We start from the raw sequence: 20,702 nt of genomic DNA, 5'->3' as shown, positions 1-20,702 counted from the left end.
ACACAAACCGCTGAATGGCCGGGTGTGTCGTGTCTGAAAAGGCGGCAGACGATTGGTTCATCTTGTGCAGGTGACAGGAAAGTCTGCCAGTTTTTTTTTATTTTTCTGCATCATCATCATCATCATCATCTGATGGGTGGAGTCACTTCAAAACTTCCTTACCCCTCGAACTCACAAAGGACAAGGTGAAGACCGTCCGTAATAGCACAGGTAAGTTTCGCAGGGGCTTTTAACATCAAAAAGAAATGATCTAACGTCATTCAATTGGATGCTTCTTCCCCCCCAGATCGTTTGTGATCATCTTGCCCAGAAAAGATGTCTTTCTTCAGAAAATTCTACAAAAATATCGTCCATGACAGAAACCCCGATAATGACACCATTAAAGTAAGTATCAGCTGTGCTCCCTCCCGTGACACATGATGAACTCAATTATTGAATTACAAAAGGGGATATGAAAGCTTTCCGTGCCGATTGTTTTAGGTGAAAGGAAAGGAGACGCCGGTGTTTTACGGAACAGTGGCCCCGTACCCGAGCTTCGATGCAAGCAAAGATGTCGCAGTTCTCCACAGTGCCATTGAAAGTAAAGGTATTGGCAATCTCCCGAATCTGCGGATTTTGATGAAAAATACTGAATGACATGCCACGATGCGATGGATGCAAAACATACTTTCAAGGTATTGTCCATCTGTTAAAGAAACTGAACATACGTTGTCGGCCCCATTGAGGGATCGCCGAACTTGAAGGCGACTTCATTTGTTCTCTCTTTCCTAAAATGTTCCAAAATGACTCTGGGAGCCACGCTTTTCGGTCAACAAGATGTAATATCGGGCATCAAAGGTAGCGTCACCTCTGCGGCATAGATTGCAGGAAAGTCAAATGTCTCTCTTGCAGGAGTGGATGAGGACGTGATCATTTCCATCTTGGTCAAAAGAAACAATGAACAGAGACAGAAGATCAAAGTCGTTTATGAGGCTACCACTGGCGAGGTAGTGCCCCGTTTCATCCAGCCATTTTCCAGAACGCCCACTCAAGAAAAAAAAACGAAAACCTCAATGACTTGAATATAATTCTTATTTTTGTGCCGATTTTACTTGCTGTAAAGCCGACTCTTCTTCTCTCCGCGTATCGCAGCGATTGGATCGAGCTCTGAAATCTGCACTCAGGTCAGATTTAGAGGACATCGCTCTGGCCTTATTGATGCCGCCAGCCCATTTTGATGCCTCCCTGATCAGAAATGCAACAAAGGTAAATAGCAAAGTTTTATTGTGAAAATCCAATATTTCTTATCAGTAAAAAAATGGTTCCCTGAACTGAAGAAATCAATCACGTTTCACTTTATCGTAACAGAGACTGGGCACAGATGAAGATGTCCTTGTGGAGGTTCTGGCAACCAGGACAAATGAAGAACTCAGACAGTTGAAGAGGGTCTATAAAGAAGGTTTGACTTTTTGCTCTCGAAAATCATTCAAAGCACGAAAATGAGAAACTCACCAAAAAAAAAAGAACAAAAATACTATCGTACAAAAAAAATTTCTGGGGGGAATGTCATTGTCTTTGTCCTATGTTGTTAATGTTGTTACTCTAACGTGTCATCGGTTTTAAAAGCGCTAATATTGGCTCAGTTGAGCCCTACTTGAAAGTTAAACAGTTTCTCCTTCCAAGTGTACCAGATCCTAACTGCTAACTTTTAAGATGAAAAATCAACTCTTGTAAAGCCCCCTTAAAAAAAAAAAAAAAAAAAAAAAAAATCCTAGCATAACAACAGGGGCGGATGAGTCGCAGCCTGGGCGCCGGTCTCGCAAGCGGCGGCAGTCATTCATGTGTCATTTTTAAGACTGTCATTATCTAGTCGAGTCAGCATTTCAACGCTGCTTTCCCTCAGTGTACGGGGACGACCTGGAGGATGTGATTAAGGATGAAACCCGCGGCGATTTCACCACAGCCCTTCTGGCGATGTTGAAGGCAAACAAAGATGAGAGCACAGAAGTTGACATGACTCGGGCCCAAAAGGATGCAGAGGTAAAATTAGATAATGCCACATTTTCAAAAATTGCACAGTAGGTTAAGAATGGAACACCCAAAATTGTCCCGCGGTGTGATTGTCTGTGTGTGTCCTGTGATTGGCTAGCATCGAGTTCAGGGTGTCCCCTGCCGACTGTCTGAAGACAGCTGGGATAGGCTCCAATTCCAATGTTATTCTTCAACCCGTGTTGTGCACCCGCAGACGCTGTTCGAAGCCGGAGAGAATACAAAAGGAGTCGACATCGCGCCCTTCTTAGACATCCTGACGACGCGCAGCGGACCTCAACTCTCCAAAAGTAAGCATGTGACTGAAAAGCATGTGAAAGTTTGCACATTCATTCTTAAGTGAACAAATAGGTGGAGCCACGCCCATCTTGGGTAACAGGTGGAACGTGTCTTTGAGTCAAGAACAATGCAAACAAGCAGTTACTCAGACGTTAGCTCACTGTGTGGCCAAAACAATATTTCACGGTTGACCGTGCGCGCTCTTTTGCCCGATAGCGTTCCAAAGGTACGCCTGTCTCAGTGACATGACGCTGCCTAAAGCTCTGAACATGGAGCTGAGAGGAGACATCGAAGACTGTTTCCTTGACATTGGTGAGAGCACGCACTCATTGTCACTTCCATTCAACGACACAGACACACACAAAATCCAAGACATGGCTTGGAGAAGACATTCCTTGAGTCTTGACTGAGAGACGGATCATCTTCTGTATGACACAAGAAGTTTTAAAAAGGTTCATATGTTGATGTGCTAAACCGATTTCAGGCGATATTGACTGAGCACATCCTGACCGACACCGTCAGGGCAGCATTCATTTCGAAATATTTAAGAAATTGATGTCTGCCGTTGTGCTTGCATTGTGAACGTTATGTGACTAAACCTGGAAAATAGGTGAGCCGTGACGTTCACAATGCGAGCCCGAGGGCATTTTGACGTCAATTTTAGTCGACAGCAGACGTTTTAATTCTTTGAAATGTCATTGAAATGTCATTTTCATTTTATTTGATTTATCAATAGACGCAGTCCAAAACTATCATATTTTTATATCTTTTCTCCCAAGTGAAATGTGCATGGAGCACACCGGCATTCTTTGCTGAGAAGCTCCATGGAGCTATGGAGGTATGAATGAACACAACAGCAGTCTTTTTTTTTTTCTTCAAATATGTGAAATGCAACATTCTGTCAATAAATGGTACCTGGGTAGTCTGGTCCATTAACTTGGCCTTTTCTGCTGAAATAATCTTATTGGATGATAAATGTGTCCTCACAGCGCCACGGCACATGTGAAGATACACTGATCAGGGTGCTGGTGAGTCGCTCTGAGGTCGACCTGAAGAAGATTTTGGAAGAATACAGGGCCATGTATGACAGAACGCTGCAGGAGGACATCCTGGTAAAATCAAAGCTGCATCCTATGCTCAAAGACTACGTTGTAGTTAAATGAAAGCCTTAAAATGTGTTTGTGTTTTCACAGGAAGACACAAAGCATCATTTTGAGAAGATCCTTCTTGGGCTTTGTGGACCCCACTGAGAAACCGCCACACTGAAATTTGAGGTCTCACATCGTTAAAATAGTGGACATGACATGATCACTGTACTTTATTTAGTTAATGCTCTAGCAAAGTGGACGCTATATAATTTTATCATGCCGTATGTTTATTAAGGCAAGGCAAAAGGTGAAAGGGGAGAATGTCAATTTCCTAACAAAATGCCCCAAAAATTCTTTTATGCTTTTGTTTGAATGTCTTAAGTCTTCTTTCTTTGAAATAAAATGAAATGCTTGAATTGATGGTCACGTTTATTTCCTAAAATGCATTAGTATCATTTGGAAGAACACCGGCCCCACTTGAATAAGAAAAATCGAACGCATCTATTTTCAAAGTTGAAAGGTTGAAGTAAAATTACATAATGGGCAGGGAGAGCGTGATCGAATTTTATTTTAGGCTCGGGATGGGTTACAAGGACATCATGAAAAGCTGCAAAGAATCATTATCACCAAGAGACATTTGAACGTGTTGAAATGCTGAGAGCCAGCTTGCTTTCCCGGCAGAGGTACGACTAGGACGCCGGGGGCCGGTATAAAATAAAAACGTCAGATGCAATAATTTGTGGATTTTTGAAGGTACTGATTAGGCCAGTGAGAAGCGCTCTTGTCCAATAAGGGATCAGTGCTACTTCATGTGCATGCTGTCACTATTTCGTGTGCACCCTGCAACTGCTTCATGCGCACGAATAGTTCGTGGACAAGAAGTAGTAATTGGTGTGCGCGAAATAGTAATTAGTGTGCACAAATAAGTAGGCTGTGTGCGCAAATAAGTTGCTTGTGCGCACAAAGTAGTTTTTTTTGTTTTTTGTTTTCATTTCATATCCAATTTCAGAATATCATGAGGTGGTCGTCCGTGCGCCCTCGAGTGGACAAAATTAGCAACAACAGTTTGAAAAAAAATACGTAGTAGTGAATGTGTTTTCTAATCCCACCGCCGGAATGTATCCCCTGACTGACTGGTTCTGACCAGCGTGTCGTACATTTGACATACCCGATTTCGAGTCTTCGGTGAACCGCACATGCATGTTTTTAGAATGTGGAAGGACGCACTCTTGCACACAGCAGCCAAACGGGAGTCCCGATCTGAGAAGTGTGAGGCAGCTATGGTCACCACTACTTACCTACCATAGTATAAAAAAATAATATATAATAGATATGAGCAATATTAAGTAATGTCACTGAATAAGTGCTCGCTCCGCACTGGCCCATAATGATATAAATACCGTTACGAATAAATTGGCGCATTTAAACATGGCACCAGACACACACACACAGGCTGCTGTAAATTTGATTCTCTTCTTCATGTACCTAAAAATGCATTCACATGTTGACATTGCGGTATTAATTTTAAACCTCTTTGATTTTTGTGACATCCCTCCGCAATCGCGCATCTCACGACCTCAAACCGTCCACGGCACTAACCGCGCAGTCGCGACTCTCTTAAAGTTTTTCATGACGTGGTTGTTTATCGTGTCCGGAAGTGGCTTCGGCTCACTTCTACACAGTCTGGAAGGATTTTTTTTTCAGTCTTGTTATTGGAAAAAACGCTGTCAATCTCCCTTAAACGGTTATAGCTCCTGTTTACACCTTTAAAAGACGCGTTAGAACTCGAAGAGCGAACACTACCAGTGTTACCGCTATTCCACCTGGTTATCGAGCTCGAAGCTAACCTTGGCGGAAATCACCTTTTCTATGCTTTGCTCCTCAGCGAGGATGTTTTGAATTGTTTCGAATTTTGAATGCTGTGGCTGCGTCTCATCGCTAAATGAGCGCCAAGTTAAATACACGTCATAGATAGCAGTAATGTTATAAGGTTACTCGGGATATCGTCAAGCCGGCCGGCTGAAAATGGACGAGAAATACAGCAACAACGTCCTTTCTGGAGGACAACTAGGGATGGTTGAGGTTCCCAATTCCAGGTGAAATAGTTGTTTATGGTAACCAAAGATTTGTTCATGTGAGCGTTTGGCTGTTTAACCCTTCTCGGGTACACCCCTGGGTCAACATGCTTATTACGTACAGTATGCACGCTGTCCTTTTCATCCTCAGGTTAACCAGGTACATAGTGTTGCTGGTCATCTCGAAGATCTTGAAGGCCTTGGGGATCTTTGAATCATATGACATCCTAAAGGTGGTTCACATTGTGCAGTTTATCTTCATATTAAAGTTAGGGTGAGTATTCCTAATTCCATTCGCAGATGTTGCTTCATTTGTTTTGAAAGACATTGCCTCCTTTGTAAATCACTGCAAAGCTCAGTGAAGACAAATTGGACTCTTGTCATTTTCAGTTGAACAGCTTTTGCTGTCGCAGTGTGTACAGAACTAGAGGAGCAAACGTGTTTGTTTTAATGTACCGTGTCTCCCAAGTCATTCGCCGCAATAAAACTGACAAGCGGCAGCACTACAACAGACACCTCTCTGATTTGGGGGAGACACATGATTATATCCTGTATAAATGTGTATGTGTGTGTGTGTGTGTGTGTGTGTGTGTGTGTGTGTGTGTGATATACATATAATATTCTGTTCGCGTGTACTCCACTTTAAATCAAGTCATTTGAGTAGAGGTGTCTTCAAGTATGCCAATAAAAACATGAACATGACATTATTCCATTATTCTCAGGTCGGCCGTTATTTTACTTGTTTTTCAAAAGCCTTTTTCCTCTGGAAAAATCATCTCGAAAAGACAGGTAGCGTATTGATTTTTTCATCCTTCAATCCGTCATTTTATGGAATGCATTTCGTGCTACGTATTTATGTTGTGGGATGGTAATTAACCCATTTTTCTTTTCATTCTTTCTAGTGGATAAAATTACTAAAGCACAGTGTTTTCAGCTGTATCATATCCCTACTGGGCTTTTTTGGTCTCACTCTCTGTGGACCCCTGAGGTAAATACGTATGCTACTCTGCTCATACGACAGTGCAGTTTGATGTTTGAATGCAACAATGCATGAGTGCTTTTCTTGTGTCTTTCGCAGGACATTGCTACTTTTTGAGCACAGCGATGTGGTGGTGATTGCTCTCCTTGGTGTCCTCTTCACCAGCTCAGGAGGTGGGCCAGCAAAGGTAAACAGTCACCATTTACAAATTGTGCAACGGTACTTGTTGAACTGTTGGTGTCATACCCAGTAGGCCTGAACAGTTGGTTTTGTTTTTTTTAATCGAACTAGCGATTCCAGACAACGTGATCTGTGGTCGTCAAAGCGTTGATTTTTGTATTTTTGCATTTTTTTTTTGCAATGCTCCTGACTCACCCATAATCTGTTGTGTCGACTATCTCACATATAAACGCCATCCACTGCCCTTCCTGCTAAGGTCACCAGTTGTAGAGTGAAAAAGTGGAAATATGTTTACGTAAAAAATGCAAAGTTGAAAAGAAAAGGTGACTGAAGTTGGACCCATCTGTCTTCCAGACTCGAGGCGCCGCTCTCTTCATCATCGCAGTGATTTGCCTTCTCCTCTTCGACAATGATGATCTCATGGCCAAAATGGCGGAGCATCGTATCCTTAATAATTGCAATATGTTCGTTTTCTTAAAAAAAAAAAAAAAAAATCATGTTTCTCTGTTTCCTGCTTGAGCCTTAACTTCTTGTTGTAATTAGCCGAGGGACATCATGACAGTGCGCTAACTCACTTCCTGTACACCGCCATTGCGTTTTTGGGGGTTGCGGATCACAAGGTAAGCACGTACCATGTATAGTGTCGTTTAAAAATATTTGTTTTCTTTTCCACATTTATCACACTTAAGTTTCCGATGAGCAAGATTTCTTGAATCAATAACTGACTTTAATGGTACCTATCAGACAAAGTGAAGTACACTGCAAGAGCTCAAAAACAAACTCATCATACCGTGATCCAATGAAATTCATGAACAAATGAGAAACAAAGAGGTTGAAATCAGTCTGGAAAATGTGACACGGCTCTTTCCACCACTTGCTGTGGTTTAATGGAACAAGTTCAGCTGTCTGCTAGAAAATTGTGCATTGTGCCATCAAACTTTTGGGTTGCTGAGCACGACAATGACCAAAAACATCATAGATAGTCCATCGATGGCCCATAAAAATGACAATCAAGGTTTTGGCGTGACCATGTCAAAGTCCGTTTCCCACATGACTGCGTTAAAAAGTATTTTGGTACCCAAAACAAAACGAATCATTGCATTGTCCTGTTCTTCTTATCAGGGTGGTGTTGTGCTGCTCGTAGCCTCTCTGTGCCTGAAGGTTGGCTTCCACACAGCCTCCAGGAAACTTTCGGTGGAAGTTGGTGGGGCCAAGCGCCTCTATGCCCTGGACAACCTGGTGTCTGCTGCGGTACTGCTGCCCTGGGTCATAGTGCTGTCTGCCACCACGGAAGTAAGTGCAAGATGATTCCTCTCCACATTGCGTGCGGGCTTTTTTTAAGGAGAGGAGAACTGAGACGCTTTCACATGGAGAGCAGTTTAAATCGGGTTCATTTACTAAATGAACCTTCAAAACCACCGTCATTTATAACCATTTTCCTCCAGACTCGCGCTCAGGCCTTGACGGGTTATTTCCACTGTTCCTCCGCAGAGTAAAGTTGAGTCGTGGTCTGCTCTTATCCCGCCTTTCGCCATGATCATCTTCTCTGTGATGATCCTCGAGTTTTACGTGGAGGCCATCTGCAATACCAAGATGGAGGTGCAGCGCTGCGCCCGATACGGCGCCGCGGCTCTCTTCTCCAGCGCCCTGCTCCTCGCCAACTTCTGGACTCACCCGCTGACCGACCAGTTGCGCTCCATGAGTAAGCCGCCGCAGCGGAGCAGCACGGAGCACGTGCTGTCTGGAGGGGTGCTCGTCAGTGCCGTTTTCTTCATCTTATGTAAGTCAAGCCGATTGAGGGGGAAAATGTATTTTCACCGAGTTGGCATTTGTTTCTCCTTTGGAATGCAGACAGTAGAAGTAGCAGCCACTCTTTTTAAATGATTGATATGCTTTTTTTCTGGATTTAAGAGTTCCCAGTTCTTAATATAATGACATTATCCTCTAAAAATACAGGAAATGGTGTTTCGCTGCACTTACAGTCCGTTTGTCGCTCTTCTTCACGTCACACCGTTTTTAAGGGATACTGTATCTTCTGCAAATGCCAAGTTCGGCTTTTGCTTCCATGACAACCGATGGCGCAGTTCGGACATGAGAAGAAGCGAGCCTACTCAGTGTTTCCAACAAAGCGGCTTTGTCGCTATATTTAGCGACTTTTCCGACCTCATGAGCGAGCTACTTATAAAGAAAAAAAAATGTCGGGACTTTTTGTGGTCTTATTGGAGATTTCTGGAGACTCTCAGCCTCGTAATGTGCAGGGGACGTTCGCCGCGTTTTGTCCAGATTGTAGAGGAACGGTGCTTGCGTGAAGCCACCACGTAACCGAAGTTCAGAGCGTCCTCGCATGCCGACTTCGGGAGTGCCAAACAACCATTCACACTGTGTTTTAAAATGATCGTATGGAAATGTAAACTTAGGAGAACATCTGTATGTCATTGACACACCCGGCGCGTTTTGTTTTCTTAACCGTTGCTCTCTTCACACTTCCTGTGCAGCATCCAGCATCCTCTCCTCCCCTTCAAAGAAGGGTCAAAAGGGCACCCTGGTCGGTTATTCCCCCGAAGGGACTCCTTTGTACAACTTCATGGGTGACGCCTTGCAGCACACGTCGCAGTCCCTGCCGCGCTTCATTAAAGATTCCTTGAAACAGATCTTGGAGGAGTACGACTCGAGACAGATCTTCTACTTCCTGTGTCTCAACCTGGTACGTGCAATGTGCCGGTGTTGGTTCATGGGCCCTTCCATATCGCTGCTGTGTAAAACACGGGAGTTATCATGAAGTGTAAAATGGCAAATGCATGATAAAACAATCATGGCGTCTGCTGTAAATTTCACCAGTCCGTCAGTCAGTTCATCCAACAACAACAACAAAAAGTCAAAGGTCACAAGAGTTGAAAAATGCAAAGTTATTAAAATGGTAAATGGTGTGCACTAACATTTCCCATCCGCTTGTTTGCCACTTGATTGAAATGGTGGCTTCTGCAGCTGTTTTAACTCCTTGAAACGCCAAAGAGTTTAAAAAGGCTGACCTAAATCCAGAATCCAACCACGTACTGTGGACAAATTGTATTTTTATTTCAAACAAAAGAAAAACGATTAGATTTAAAGGCCATCTGGCCGCGCTCTACTTTCATATGGTGGTCACTGTTTGTCTCTGTTAATTGCAGTTCACAGCCTCCGCTGTCAAACCACGTTTATGTGTTCCAGGCGTTCACCTTTGTTGAGCTCTTTTATGGTGTTTGGACGAACAGCCTGGGACTGATCTCGGATGGCTTCCACATGTTGTTTGACTGCTCGGCTTTGGTCCTGGGCCTGTTTGCCGCCCTGATGACCCGCTGGAAAGCCACCAGGATCTTCTCCTACGGGTAAAATTGGGGACGTGAAGCCGCTCCACCGGGGGGGGGATCTTCATCATCCCGTACAAATTCTGTCGGATGTTTGAAATGAGTATCTGGTGTTCTTCGCAGGTATGGCCGTGTCGAAATCCTTTCTGGGTTCATCAATGGACTCTTCCTGATGGTCATCGCCTTCTTTGTCTTCATGGAGTCGGTAACCCGCTTAGTGGACCCTCCCAACATAGACACGGACATGCTGACCGTAAGTGAAGTTGTTGATCTTTTTCTTGTAAAAGCTCGTTCCTCAATGTCGATTGTGATATTGAAGCATTGATCAAATATTTATTTACCCCTTTGGTATTTAACAATGGCCATTCATAAATCTGGACCAGTTTTTCTCGGCCATGAGGAGCAGCCGGGAATGTTGTTGTGCAAAATGTGTGAGTGTGCAGGGGAGTTGTCCACTCTGAGAACATAAACCATGTCAAGAACATCAGGCCTGCCTCGACATGGAGTCTGCAAATGTCAAACAAAAAGTTTGTGTTTGAAAGAAATGGGCACTTAGTAGGCTGTTGCAAAGACACTATTTAAGGATCCTTCCTCGAGGCTAATCGCTTGGCCTTTTAAGGACGTCCTTTTCGTAACATCGCCTTCATTTGCCGCACGAATGAGCCTTTATGCTGTTTCTTTTTGAGGACGAACCCATTTGAGATTTGTATGGAAAGCTGAGTGGAATTTCACAGGTGACATCTTAGCACCATATTTGTTGACTCAAGAAATCACATGAATAGAATCTGTCAGACAAAGGGAAGTAGGTTACCAGAGCTCAAGAAACAAACGCATCGTGCCACGCACGATCTGCAGAAATTCAAGAAGAAATGAGAGAAGAAGTGATTGAAATCTATCGGTCTGGAAAAGGTGACAAAGCCATATCCAAGACCCCGGCGCCGCCAACGAACACGGTCAGAGCCATGATCCAACAAATGGAGATAACTGGGAACGGTGTCAAACATTTTCAGGAGTGATCGACCAGCTAAAATTACTCCAAGAGTGCGACGACGACTCATCCGGGAGGTTGCTCAAGAACCTCGAACACCACCCAAAGAACTCGATGCGCGGCCCCTTACGTCTGCAATAAAAATGCTACAGCATCTGATAAAAAGAACATGACGCTAACAGTGAAGCACGGTGGTGGCAGTATGACGGTCTGTGGCTCGACTAATCACTTTGCCCCTCTGCTCGGTGTCTCCGAAAGCCGGTGTCCGTTGGCGGCTTATTGGTCAACCTGGTGGGAATCTGCGCTTTCAGCCACGCTCACTCCCACGGCGGCAAAAGTTGCTCGGGGCACGACCACGGCCATTCGCACCACGGCCATTCGCACGGCGACCACGGCCACGGAGGTCACGGCCACTCTCACGGCGGACACGGACACGGCGGGCACGGGCATTCCCACAGCTCGGGCGGCGGGGGCATGAATGCCAACATGAGAGGTGGGCTTGCCTGCGCCGCCGTCACGTTTCCCGGGGGGCCCGGATGGAATCCTCCCGTCTTCTCCACAGGTGTTTTCCTTCACGTCCTGGCCGATACGTTGGGCAGCGTCGGCGTGATCATTTCCACCCTCCTCATTCGGCAGTTTGGCTGGTTGATCGCCGACCCCATTTGCTCCCTCTTCATCGCCACGCTCATCTTCCTCAGCGTCATACCTCTGCTCAAGGATGCTTGCGAAGTGCTTCTGCTGAGAATTCCCCCAGAGCATGAGAAGGGACTGAACAACGCTCTGCAGAAGGTGAGGAGACCAGCTCTCATTTATTTGCGGGGGTTCACACCCACATTGTTGAAAAGAGAGCCCATATAACCTTTTTTATTTTTTTTAAGAGTTTAACTCCTTCCTAATCCCTTTTATGCACATTTTAAATTTATGAAATCTCGCTTCAACGAATTAAAGAAAACTTTTGGAAGTGTTTTTTAGCTTCTGTTGTCACTTTCTCGCTCGCCCAATTCTTCAATTAAGTGGTAACGCTTGCATGCTTGAAGCTCTTTGTCACTAACATAGAAAAAAAAAAGTGGGGGCGGGGGGGGTGTAGGGGACTCTTTAGAGAAAAAAAAAATCTGCTATATAACGGTAGTGCAAACTATTAACATGATGTAGCCGGGGTTCACTTCCATGTCACAGCCTTTTGAAGGAAGAATGTGTTGACCGTGTTGCGGCCATAAACGGGGACAGCTGTCGACAATGTCGACTATTGTCTGCTGTGATGTCACCGACAGGATGAAGTTGTGCGCTACTGCCGGCTGATCCCGTCGACTTCTTTTGCTTCTTTTCCCAGATTGAGAAGATTGAAGGAGTTTTGTCCTACAGGGACCCTCATTTCTGGAGACATTCGGCCAACGTGATCGCAGGGACCATTCATCTCCAAATCATGTCCGATGTGGTGGAACAGCGCATTGTACAGCAGGTCAGCGCCTGGTGCCACTTCTTGATTGATTTGTCACGTTTCCCAGCAGACTCGACACCTAGACTTTTTGTGTGTTTATTGGAGAGTCATTCTAAGGTCAGTAATGATCGGTGCGATTGTCTTGCAGGTGACGGCCATTTTGAAAGATGCGGGAGTGAATAATCTGTCAGTGCAGCTGGAGAAGGACGCGTACTTCCAGCACATGTCTGGGCTCAGCACGGGATTTCAGGATGTTTTAGCGATGACCCAACAGATGGAGTCCATGAAACATCTGAACGATGGAACGTGTATCATGTAACGTCCATCTCTGGGACCAGTTGAAATTGTATAGATGCCGATCATTTTTCAATGGAAGTGTACAGCGTGTGTGGGTGTGTTTTGAATAAATCAGGTTGTAGTCATTTTTATCCGTACTCAGACTTTGTGTTATTTCTCACAACTTAATGTCGTGCGGTCCTATTGACTCGCTGTTGTTTTTGGCGCGGAGTAAAACACTTTGGTCATAAAAAATGAAGGGAGAGAAACCTCCAAATCGCACACCCCTTATCTTTATTCGAGCAACGAGCATTAATCTAATGCATATAAATGTCAAGAAAAATACAGCACTCTGTTCTTACAGAGTGTAAAGTACAATGATGCTGTATAAAAGGAGACCTACATAAATGTGAGTAGGCGGTCGAAAAGCCTTTAGAGTCCGCTAAAGTGTGCCCAAAAAAAACAAAACCAAAAACATGCATCCTGCCTTATACTGTTGCTGACCTCTACTCGATCTCATTGGACGTCGCCACGGGGGCCTTGGTCTCTGTTGCAGCAAAGGAGACAGAAACCGTTAGGACGCTGCACCAGATGTTACTTCCTGTATTCATTTGGAGACCAATAGAATTCCGACGACATATTTAGCAAAGACACCGTTCAGCCCAAAAACGTTTGTGTAAAAAAAATAGCCATATATTTTCCTTGCAGAACGCACTGGCCATTGCGTCCTCAGTTCCCAAACGTTACCTGGGCAAGGGCCACCCTCCAATACGATGTCATCAATGGCGATGTCACTCCTGATGGATGAACCTCGGGTTGCTTCAAACACAATCTGCGACAGCACAGAAAAAGGCGAGTCACCGGTGTGTCCGCGTAGTAGCCTCGGTCATCCGGGCCGCGGGGGTTCAGTCGAGACGCTTTTCAATGCCAGTTGAAACATCCTCAACAAACAAGAAAGCTCCCGGCGCCTCAATCCCAACCTCGGTGGAACAATTTGGAATGCAGATTCATTCCGTTTGAATTGCGGACTTTACGGGGTCGTCTGTCAAATGTTTTGAACACGTTGCGACAACAAAGAGAGCTGCGTTTTCCCGCCTTACCTGATGTTGGCTGTCGCTTTGGTACTCCACCGTGGCCCTCAGCCAGGCAATGCTCTGCTCGCCGTTTCGTTGCCACAAGAAAATGTCTCCTCCGTCTTTTTGGAGGTGAACACTGAGCCGGCCCGTGCTCGAGCCGTACATGTGGTAGTAGAATCGCAGACACTGAGGTCCCCTCGAGCCCCTGAGCGGGCGTGACAGCAGGCGAGCGGTCTGGCCGGGCAGCATGGGAGATGCTTCCATGTACAGATAGTAACCTGCGAGAGACTGTCAGTCATGCACTCGAAACGTTCACAATTTCTGGGGGTGGCGGGGATTTAGTTGTGGTCTTATACTCTCACCGAGTCCGCTCGTGTGATCTCCTCTGGGTCCAGTGTACGAGGTTGGGGTGGGTCCTCTCCTCCACTCCCAGTCAGCAGCGTCATTCTGCTTGTCCTGAGTGTAACCACAAAGGCCCGCAGCAAAGTCACAGCATCCCGGAAGGGGGGAGGAAATTCCTGCAGCAAGAAAACGTCACAATTCAGATCAACTTGCCTGGCTGTTTGTTTTTTTTTTTTTTTTGTTTTGTTTTTTGCGTTGCTGCCCGCATCCAATCAAAAGTCTGAGTTACTCAAGAGTACATCCTCCCACCTCTTTGGCTGGTTTCAAAAAAAAAAAAAGTCCCCCGGAATAAATTTTACCTGTCGCCAACTCACAGTCTCCCAGACTCATGGTGATGTCATCAAGAGCAACAGAGCCGCAGTCCAACAGACTTCTGCATGTGCTGACAAAAACAACCTGAACAGCAAAGGCACATTTTGAGCCTCCTCGCTTGTTCTTTCCATTTTACAAGACTTTGAGGGAGGAGTCACGTAGAACATTTATCAAAGCCCTTTAAATAAATCATCAATATGCATGTGTTCAATGCGATGGGAGCCTTTGATAGTTAGACATCTGGATGAACAAATGGTTCCAATTCCAAACAAAGAGTGATGGAATGTCTTTCTGCCACGGCAGATGCCTACTAAGAAGTCACGATGTCTCAAGTCATGATCCCTGCGCTGTGAGGCGGACGTGCCAACCAGCCGACCACATTGCAAACAACATTTGCTCTTTCTCTCCTGACCTTGGCAGGCTGCGACGTCTGGAAGGTGACATCCGCCGCGATCCAGATTCCTCTGGATTTCTCTCCCGAAGTCCAGATCTTCTCCTGGCCGCCGCCCTGCTGCAGATACACGGCGAGGGCCTGCTCCGTCTGGTTGAATCCTGCAGTTGTTCATGAGCGGTGAGTCACTTGAATATATGCGTGATTCGAGATGCCAAAAAGTCGACCAAATGTGGCTCACCCCTCAAAGAGAAGAAAAATCGGAGGCAGTATTTCATATTTGCAGCCAGTGTTGGGCTGACTAAGCGACTCATGTAACTGGACTGCGTGCTCAGCTGCGAGTGAGCCAACAAGAAAGTCCCTGAAAGAAAACAAACAGCCAATATTTGTTGTTTTATGGGAACCCTTTTTTTTTCATTTTCATTTAAAAATGCAATCACCTGATTTTCAAAAAAAAGGTAACAATCGTGTTGTAACTTGTAGCAAATCATATGTTGAATGGTGACACAATGGAAAGGTGCGACGAGTCACAAATGTCGGCGTTTACTCAGCCTACCCGCTCCGGATGTGTGGTCGCCGTTCCGAAAAATATTGGGTTTGACAGACACTCTCCTCCACGATGATCCGATGCCCTGGTCCTGCGTGTATTGGCACAAATCGGACTCAAAGTCACAGTTGGCAATGGAGGCATCAAAAGTTGGCTCTGTGTAGGAAAAAAAAAAAAAAGAGAGGATGGCAATTTGACAGGGAATCAGCGAGACGGGATGTTTATGTAACTGTCCCATGACAATGGAGCCTGACTTGTAGCGGTCCATGAAGCTGTATGGTTAAAATGATCAAATATTAAGATGTCAAAGTCACATGAATTTAAGGATTGGTTACTAGTTATGCAAGAAACGTTCAGAGAGATCATTTCATCCAAATCGCACTGTCGTGAGTCATTCAAATGCAGCGTTGCTATTTCGCGGCTGACCTGTGTCGGAGCTGCAGAACTCGGGCGAAAATGAAATGTCATCAACTGCAACGTGACCACTTCTTGGGCTGTTGAAGGCCACCTCGAAAATGACCTGAAGGGTGCCACTCACGCACATGCACGCACATTCACACACACACGCACACACACAAACATGGCAAATAAGGTACGAAATAATGTGGATGAAAGGCAAACCCTGAACTGGTCGCCAATCAATCACAAAGCCCAATGAGATTGGTCAAAAAAAAGAAAAAAAAAATCCTTCTGACCTGCAAAGAGTACGGCGCTTTCAGGTCCACCTGCACGGGTGTCCACTCTCCGTACGTCCCACCCCAGTCAGTGGAGGTCTCTGGCTCCGCCCTCCACAGCTCCTGGTACTGACCCAGTCGATCGCGGGTGTAAACGGAGAAGAGGTTCCCACCTCGGTCGCTGCGCTGATAGTGAAACGTCAGGCAGCCAGACGTGGGCACCGTGGTCATGGGAGACAGCAGTTTGGCCACTTCTTTGAAGGTTTTGGCGTAGATGGAGTCCACGTACATAAAGTGACCTAAGAAGTTGCATGCGAGTGTTAGGAAACGTGTGGCAGGACTCAACTGGACGCATAAACTACCCAAGATTTGAACCAAAGCCTTTTTCGAATTAGGGAATGGTTATCTACTGCATCGTGGATCTGTATTTGGCGTAGATGGAGTCCACGTACATAAAGTGACCTGAGAAGCGAGTTGCATGCGAGTGTTAGGAAACATGTGGCAGGACTCAACTGGACACAAACTACCCAAGATTTGAACCAAAGCCTCTTTCGAATTAAGAAATGGTTATCTACTGCATCGTGGATCTGTCAAATGTTTGCTTTGTCCTCTAAGTTGATCCAGATTGGAATGTTTATGGTGACATTTATCATCAACAACAGAGGAGGCCCAAAGTGAATTTCGTGTCCGCAGAATGGAGCGGGGATCCCGAGGCCTTTCGGGTTTTGCGTACCGAAACACTTTGGTCACACCGCCACACATAAATGGTGACGAATCTCCAAAAAGTAGAATAGAAGTGATCACAAAATGAAAAAGATGTTTACTTAATTTGATATTTAATTCTTCCGCAGACTGAATGAGAAGAATATTCAGGGCCGCTGGAGCAGCTTGACTTTCTTTTTCATCAGTCATCGGAGCTTGAATGAGACACAAACTGACAAGCTGGCTGTTGTGATTTCAGCACCGCGCCGCAGGTTAGTGATCTCAGAAAGAAATGATTTCATGCCGATAAACCTCTGCAACGTGCTCACGCTCTCCAAGGGGTACGCAGAGCCCCGGTTTGGGAAACGCCGCACTCCAGCACAATCGGGAATATTATATTAAAGCTGGCATTGTTTGCGTTACATATTTGGAAAAACTGCTGTCATTTTCCAGTTGCCCTGAACCTGACATCCTCAGCTGACAACATTTAGTTTAGTATATTCAGAGTTGGCAGTTGTTGGCCAAGAAGCAAACCAAATCATGTGAGTCATGTCCTAAAACACTTTTAACAGGCTGCCAGGCCGAGGAAAACTCAGATTGACTGCGCATGTTTTTTTATTTTATTTTATTTATTTTTTTGCGAAATGACCCTGAAAAGAAAAGTGAAATGTTTCTTGGACACTTGCAGCTAACGTAGTTCATTATAGCAACAGGATGAGGTCAAGCGACACTTTCAGAATGATTTTGATGTGCGGTAAAGTGACTTTCGTTGCCCTATGACTCCAGATTAGCCATCTACATTACTGGTGCCGTTTGCGAGTACGTTCCGTCTCCACTCAGTGATGGTGCGAATAGTTGACTGTCTTATTCGCCCCTGCGATTGGCTGGCGACCAGTCCGGGGTGCTGTCCGTCTTTTACCCATAGCTGCTAATTGTGTTCTTCCAGGGCAGCGCCTAACCAGATTGAAACGCTGTTGAGCTACATATTGCAGCTGTGAAATGAATCACTATCGATTTTTTTTTAAATTGTTGTGTGTGGGATTTTCAACATTGCCACTGGAAGAACAAACTGGAATCTAAAAAAAAAAGCCCACTCCAGACAGTAAAAGAGAGAGCGCAGTTTTCCGACGCCGTAGCCAACGTTGCTCATTGGTGCTCCATCAAGTTTTCCATCTAAATAACTTTGCTCTCACCGAATAATGAAAAACTGGGACCACTCGCCATAGTACAGTTCAATCTAAAAGCATGACAGTCGCAGAGTGTTTATTCCAAATCCGTGTCGGCTGTATATAAAGAGAAAATCATTCAAACGCTCTCGTTGCCAAAATACGAACAAACTCTCGGAAAGTTGGTATGAAGAAAAAGAAACAAAATAATGGCACATTTTTATACGTTTTAAGACCACAATTTCTCACCAACCTGTCCTATTGTCGTGCGTGTGGTCATCTGGCAGGTTGTTGTGAAGCAGCTGGCCCCCGCCGCCGCCACCACCCACAAACCAGTTGACATTGGCGTTCCACTGGTTATTGTACCCGCACAGGTGAGACTCCTCAAAGTCGCAATCTACGTGCACGAGAGTGAGAGGGGAGTGGATATTGGGGAGTGCGTCTTTGTATGCAAACTCTTTCTGACCATCTTTTTCCAGCGCTATGCTGCGGACCGGAGGACCGCATTCAAGTCTCGTATGTTTTCCCACCCAGAAAAATTGTCAATGAGCACCAGCTGAGCGCTGAGCGGAACCATATGGAGAAGACTACATGACACCTGTCATACAGATTAGGCTCAAAGTCTGAAGGCAAGTAAGTGTGCTGGGCAGGTCGGAAATGTGCAACACGCAGATGGGAATTGTTGATATGAAGCCTCAAATCCAGTTGGATTGATGGACTGAATGCATGTGCGAGTGAAGGAGTGACATCACCAACCCAGGCAGTATCCGGGACTAATGTGGATCTGAAAAATGGCTACGCTGCTCCCAGACGTCCGCCCAGGTATTCCTTCGATAACGATCTAACAGACAACACATGTCAAGTCACCGTCAATATGACGTACCGTGGGGTGTCGTCGCCGTACAAAAGCACGAGAAGAAAAGATGACAAAAAACTGGAGAGCGCATATGGCGGCTTCATTGAATGGCACACTCGCGATGACGCAGAGGGACTTTATGTTTTACCCGAGCGGTCTCGGTGCTGTTGGACAGGTCCATGCTTGCGATGACCCAGCTGTCCGACGGCATTTGGCTGCTCCACAGCGGCCTGTCAAAGCTCCGTCCCTCTGTGCGCTGCGAGACTTGCAGGCTTCCCGTGCCGCTGATCTGGTAGACCAACCTCAGGCAGCTCCACTCATTCTGTTCCAGAATCGGACTCAACAAGACGCCCGTGGTATCAGCGCGTATCTCTGAGTCGTCGTCGTCGTTCAAAGCAGCATCCACGGCGATGAAATGGCCTGCAGTGTAGGAGGAAATAAGGTGAATGTGGAGAATTTTTTTACATTTTAGGGTTGCAACATATTCCCCAAAAACCTGGGACGGGGTAATGTTTTACCAACGTGTAGGTGGATTTATTTCCCATTCGTCCTTAGTGTGCAGCTTCAGCTTTTTGACAGTTCAGAATTTCAGTTTCCGTACTTTACGCTTGATGATGCGCCACAAATTTTCAATGGCTGACAGGTCTGGACTGCAGGCAGGCCAGTCTAGTACCTGCATTCTTTTCCTATGAAGACACGCTCTTGTAACACGCGCAGAATACGCTTCGGCATTCCCTTGGTGAAAGAAGCTATTTTCCCTGGCCTGGGTGACATGAAATCCGAAATTTCCAAAAACAATTTGAAAGGTGGACTCGTCAGACCACAGAACACTTTTGCACTTTGCATCAGTCCATTTTAGATCAGCTCGGGCCCAGAGAAGCCGGCGGCGCGTCTGGGCGTTGTTGACAGAAATGGCTTTTGTTTTGCACGGTCCAGTTTGAAGTTGCGCCGTCGGATGTTGCGCCCAACTCTGGCCAAAGTTGGAAAAATCTTAACTGTCACGCCATTGCATCAAGAATAACAATTTGCATGCTTACTTTTCACTTTTTACTGGACTGAATGAGAATATGAGCGAGATCAACAATATATCGTTTCCGTTGCAGAGTAAATGACGTCATCCTCATTCATCCGCGAGCTTTGATCACTTGAAATAAACAGAGATGTCACGATTTGATTGCTCACAGCTCTCTTCTCTTGTGCGTCGACTGCAGAGCTGACCCATTGAAAATGCCGAAATGTGCTCTTGCACAGAGTCCAGATGTCGGAGGATGTTGGAGTCAATCGAGACCAGATGTGCTTCCTCTCACCAGCATTAAAAGTGTGAGCCATCTCCATTGAAAAGGCATGCAATAAGTTTTATTTATTTATTTTTTTGGGGGGTCAATTGGAGTCAACTTCCGAGAATGACAAATCAGAGTGCAGAGGATACGTATTAAACAGCCCAATTACCATCGTTGTGGCGGGTCCAGCTGCTAAAGTCTGCATCTGACATGTAACCGCAGGTGTTGGCGTCAAAGTTGCAGGAGCCGGGCAGCAACTGCTTGTACGCTTGGACGGCGGCTTGAGGGGGAGACGGGAGCAAAGTGAGAAAACGGTGAACGGCAAGTATGAATCACAGAAATTGGCATTAAAAAAAGAAAAGAAAAAAAGGCATAACCTCATGCACTAGCAATGGCACCATCATTGAAAAGTACTCACCAGCAAGAACCAAAAGGTAGACTGCGAGCATTGCAATCTTCTGCGGGTTGAATCTCTGATAAGAAAAACAAAACAAATTAAAAAAAAAAACAAAAAACAAAAGAAGAAAAACGTATCCTCTTTGCAGTCTGTCGTCGGAGTGTCTCTCCAGCTCACGGAGTGGCAGCGCACTGTTGGCTGTCCTGAATGTGAAAGTGGGTGTG

The 20,702-nt window shown here is 45.5% G+C and overlaps 3 protein-coding genes across 5 annotated transcripts; 2 read left to right on the top strand and 1 right to left on the bottom strand.

The window, feature by feature from the left end:
- Positions 1-103: 103 nt before the first annotated feature.
- On the top strand, positions 104-3,815 carry LOC109527087 (annexin A1-like). Of its 2 annotated transcripts, none has more exons than XM_019888782.1 (12): positions 104-210; positions 287-384; positions 481-586; positions 892-986; positions 1,132-1,245; positions 1,348-1,438; positions 1,883-2,019; positions 2,225-2,318; positions 2,524-2,619; positions 3,087-3,145; positions 3,297-3,419; positions 3,501-3,815. In XM_019888782.1, the coding sequence occupies exons 2-12, from the start codon at positions 316-318 to the stop codon at positions 3,555-3,557; spliced, it is 1,041 nt and encodes a 346-aa protein (XP_019744341.1). In that variant the 5' UTR covers positions 104-210; positions 287-315; the 3' UTR covers positions 3,558-3,815. The 2 variants fall into 2 exon arrangements, with proteins under 2 accessions (XP_019744341.1, XP_019744343.1); XM_019888784.1 differs by having other exon boundaries at positions 108-210; positions 311-384.
- Positions 3,816-5,025: 1,210 nt separating this feature from the next.
- Positions 5,026-12,833, top strand: slc30a5 (solute carrier family 30 member 5). 2 transcript variants are annotated; one of them, XM_019888789.1, is made up of 16 exons: positions 5,027-5,491; positions 5,622-5,744; positions 6,193-6,259; positions 6,373-6,458; positions 6,549-6,636; positions 6,984-7,071; positions 7,173-7,249; positions 7,752-7,922; positions 8,121-8,409; positions 9,125-9,333; positions 9,837-9,994; positions 10,097-10,226; positions 11,220-11,454; positions 11,524-11,750; positions 12,292-12,420; positions 12,548-12,833. In XM_019888789.1, exons 1-16 carry the CDS (start codon positions 5,421-5,423, stop codon positions 12,716-12,718), a joined length of 2,319 nt encoding a protein of 772 aa, XP_019744348.1. In that variant the 5' UTR covers positions 5,027-5,420; the 3' UTR covers positions 12,719-12,833. The 2 variants fall into 2 exon arrangements, with proteins under 2 accessions (XP_019744347.1, XP_019744348.1); XM_019888788.1 differs by having other exon boundaries at positions 5,026-5,491; positions 11,220-11,750.
- A 113-nt stretch (positions 12,834-12,946) lies between these two features.
- On the bottom strand, positions 12,947-20,702 carry LOC109527091 (MAM domain-containing protein 2). The gene is made up of 15 exons (XM_019888790.1): positions 20,500-20,702; positions 20,251-20,361; positions 18,950-19,221; positions 18,702-18,786; positions 18,199-18,342; positions 16,099-16,376; positions 15,830-15,923; positions 15,413-15,559; positions 15,098-15,217; positions 14,878-15,017; positions 14,453-14,549; positions 14,114-14,269; positions 13,776-14,029; positions 13,423-13,507; positions 12,947-13,222 (listed from the first exon to the last, which is right to left on the bottom strand). Exons 1-15 carry the CDS (start codon positions 20,528-20,530, stop codon positions 13,182-13,184), a joined length of 2,055 nt encoding a protein of 684 aa, XP_019744349.1. The 5' UTR covers positions 20,531-20,702; the 3' UTR covers positions 12,947-13,181.

The sequence above is a fragment of the Hippocampus comes genome, unplaced genomic scaffold (genome assembly GCF_001891065.2).
Source record: "Hippocampus comes isolate QL1 unplaced genomic scaffold, H_comes_QL1_v1.1 scaffold347, whole genome shotgun sequence".
NCBI lineage: Eukaryota > Metazoa > Chordata > Actinopteri > Syngnathiformes > Syngnathidae > Hippocampus > Hippocampus comes.
Note: the sequence above shows the minus strand (reverse complement) of the source record. Positions and strands in the feature narration are given on the sequence as shown.

Excerpts from the sequence above, each read along its gene's own strand:
- LOC109527087 (XM_019888782.1), top strand. The coding sequence starts at position 316 with ATGTCTTTCTTCAGAAAATTCTACAAAAATATCGTCCATGACAGAAAC. Across the intron at positions 2,020-2,224 it reads GGGCCCAAAAGGATGCAGAG|ACGCTGTTCGAAGCCGGAGA; the intron begins GTAAAATTAGAT and ends GTGCACCCGCAG. Across the intron at positions 3,146-3,296 it reads AGCTCCATGGAGCTATGGAG|CGCCACGGCACATGTGAAGA; the intron begins GTATGAATGAAC and ends GTGTCCTCACAG.
- slc30a5 (XM_019888788.1), top strand. The coding sequence starts at position 5,421 with ATGGACGAGAAATACAGCAACAACGTCCTTTCTGGAGGACAACTAGGG. Across the intron at positions 6,637-6,983 it reads CAGGAGGTGGGCCAGCAAAG|ACTCGAGGCGCCGCTCTCTT; the intron begins GTAAACAGTCAC and ends TCTGTCTTCCAG. Across the intron at positions 9,334-9,836 it reads ACTTCCTGTGTCTCAACCTG|GCGTTCACCTTTGTTGAGCT; the intron begins GTACGTGCAATG and ends TATGTGTTCCAG.
- LOC109527091 (XM_019888790.1), bottom strand. The coding sequence starts at position 20,530 with ATGCTCGCAGTCTACCTTTTGGTTCTTGCTG. Across the intron at positions 15,924-16,098 it reads AAGCGCCGTACTCTTTGCAG|GTCATTTTCGAGGTGGCCTT; the intron begins GTCAGAAGGATT and ends GGCACCCTTCAG. Across the intron at positions 14,030-14,113 it reads AGATCACACGAGCGGACTCG|GTTACTATCTGTACATGGAA; the intron begins GTGAGAGTATAA and ends AGTCTCTCGCAG.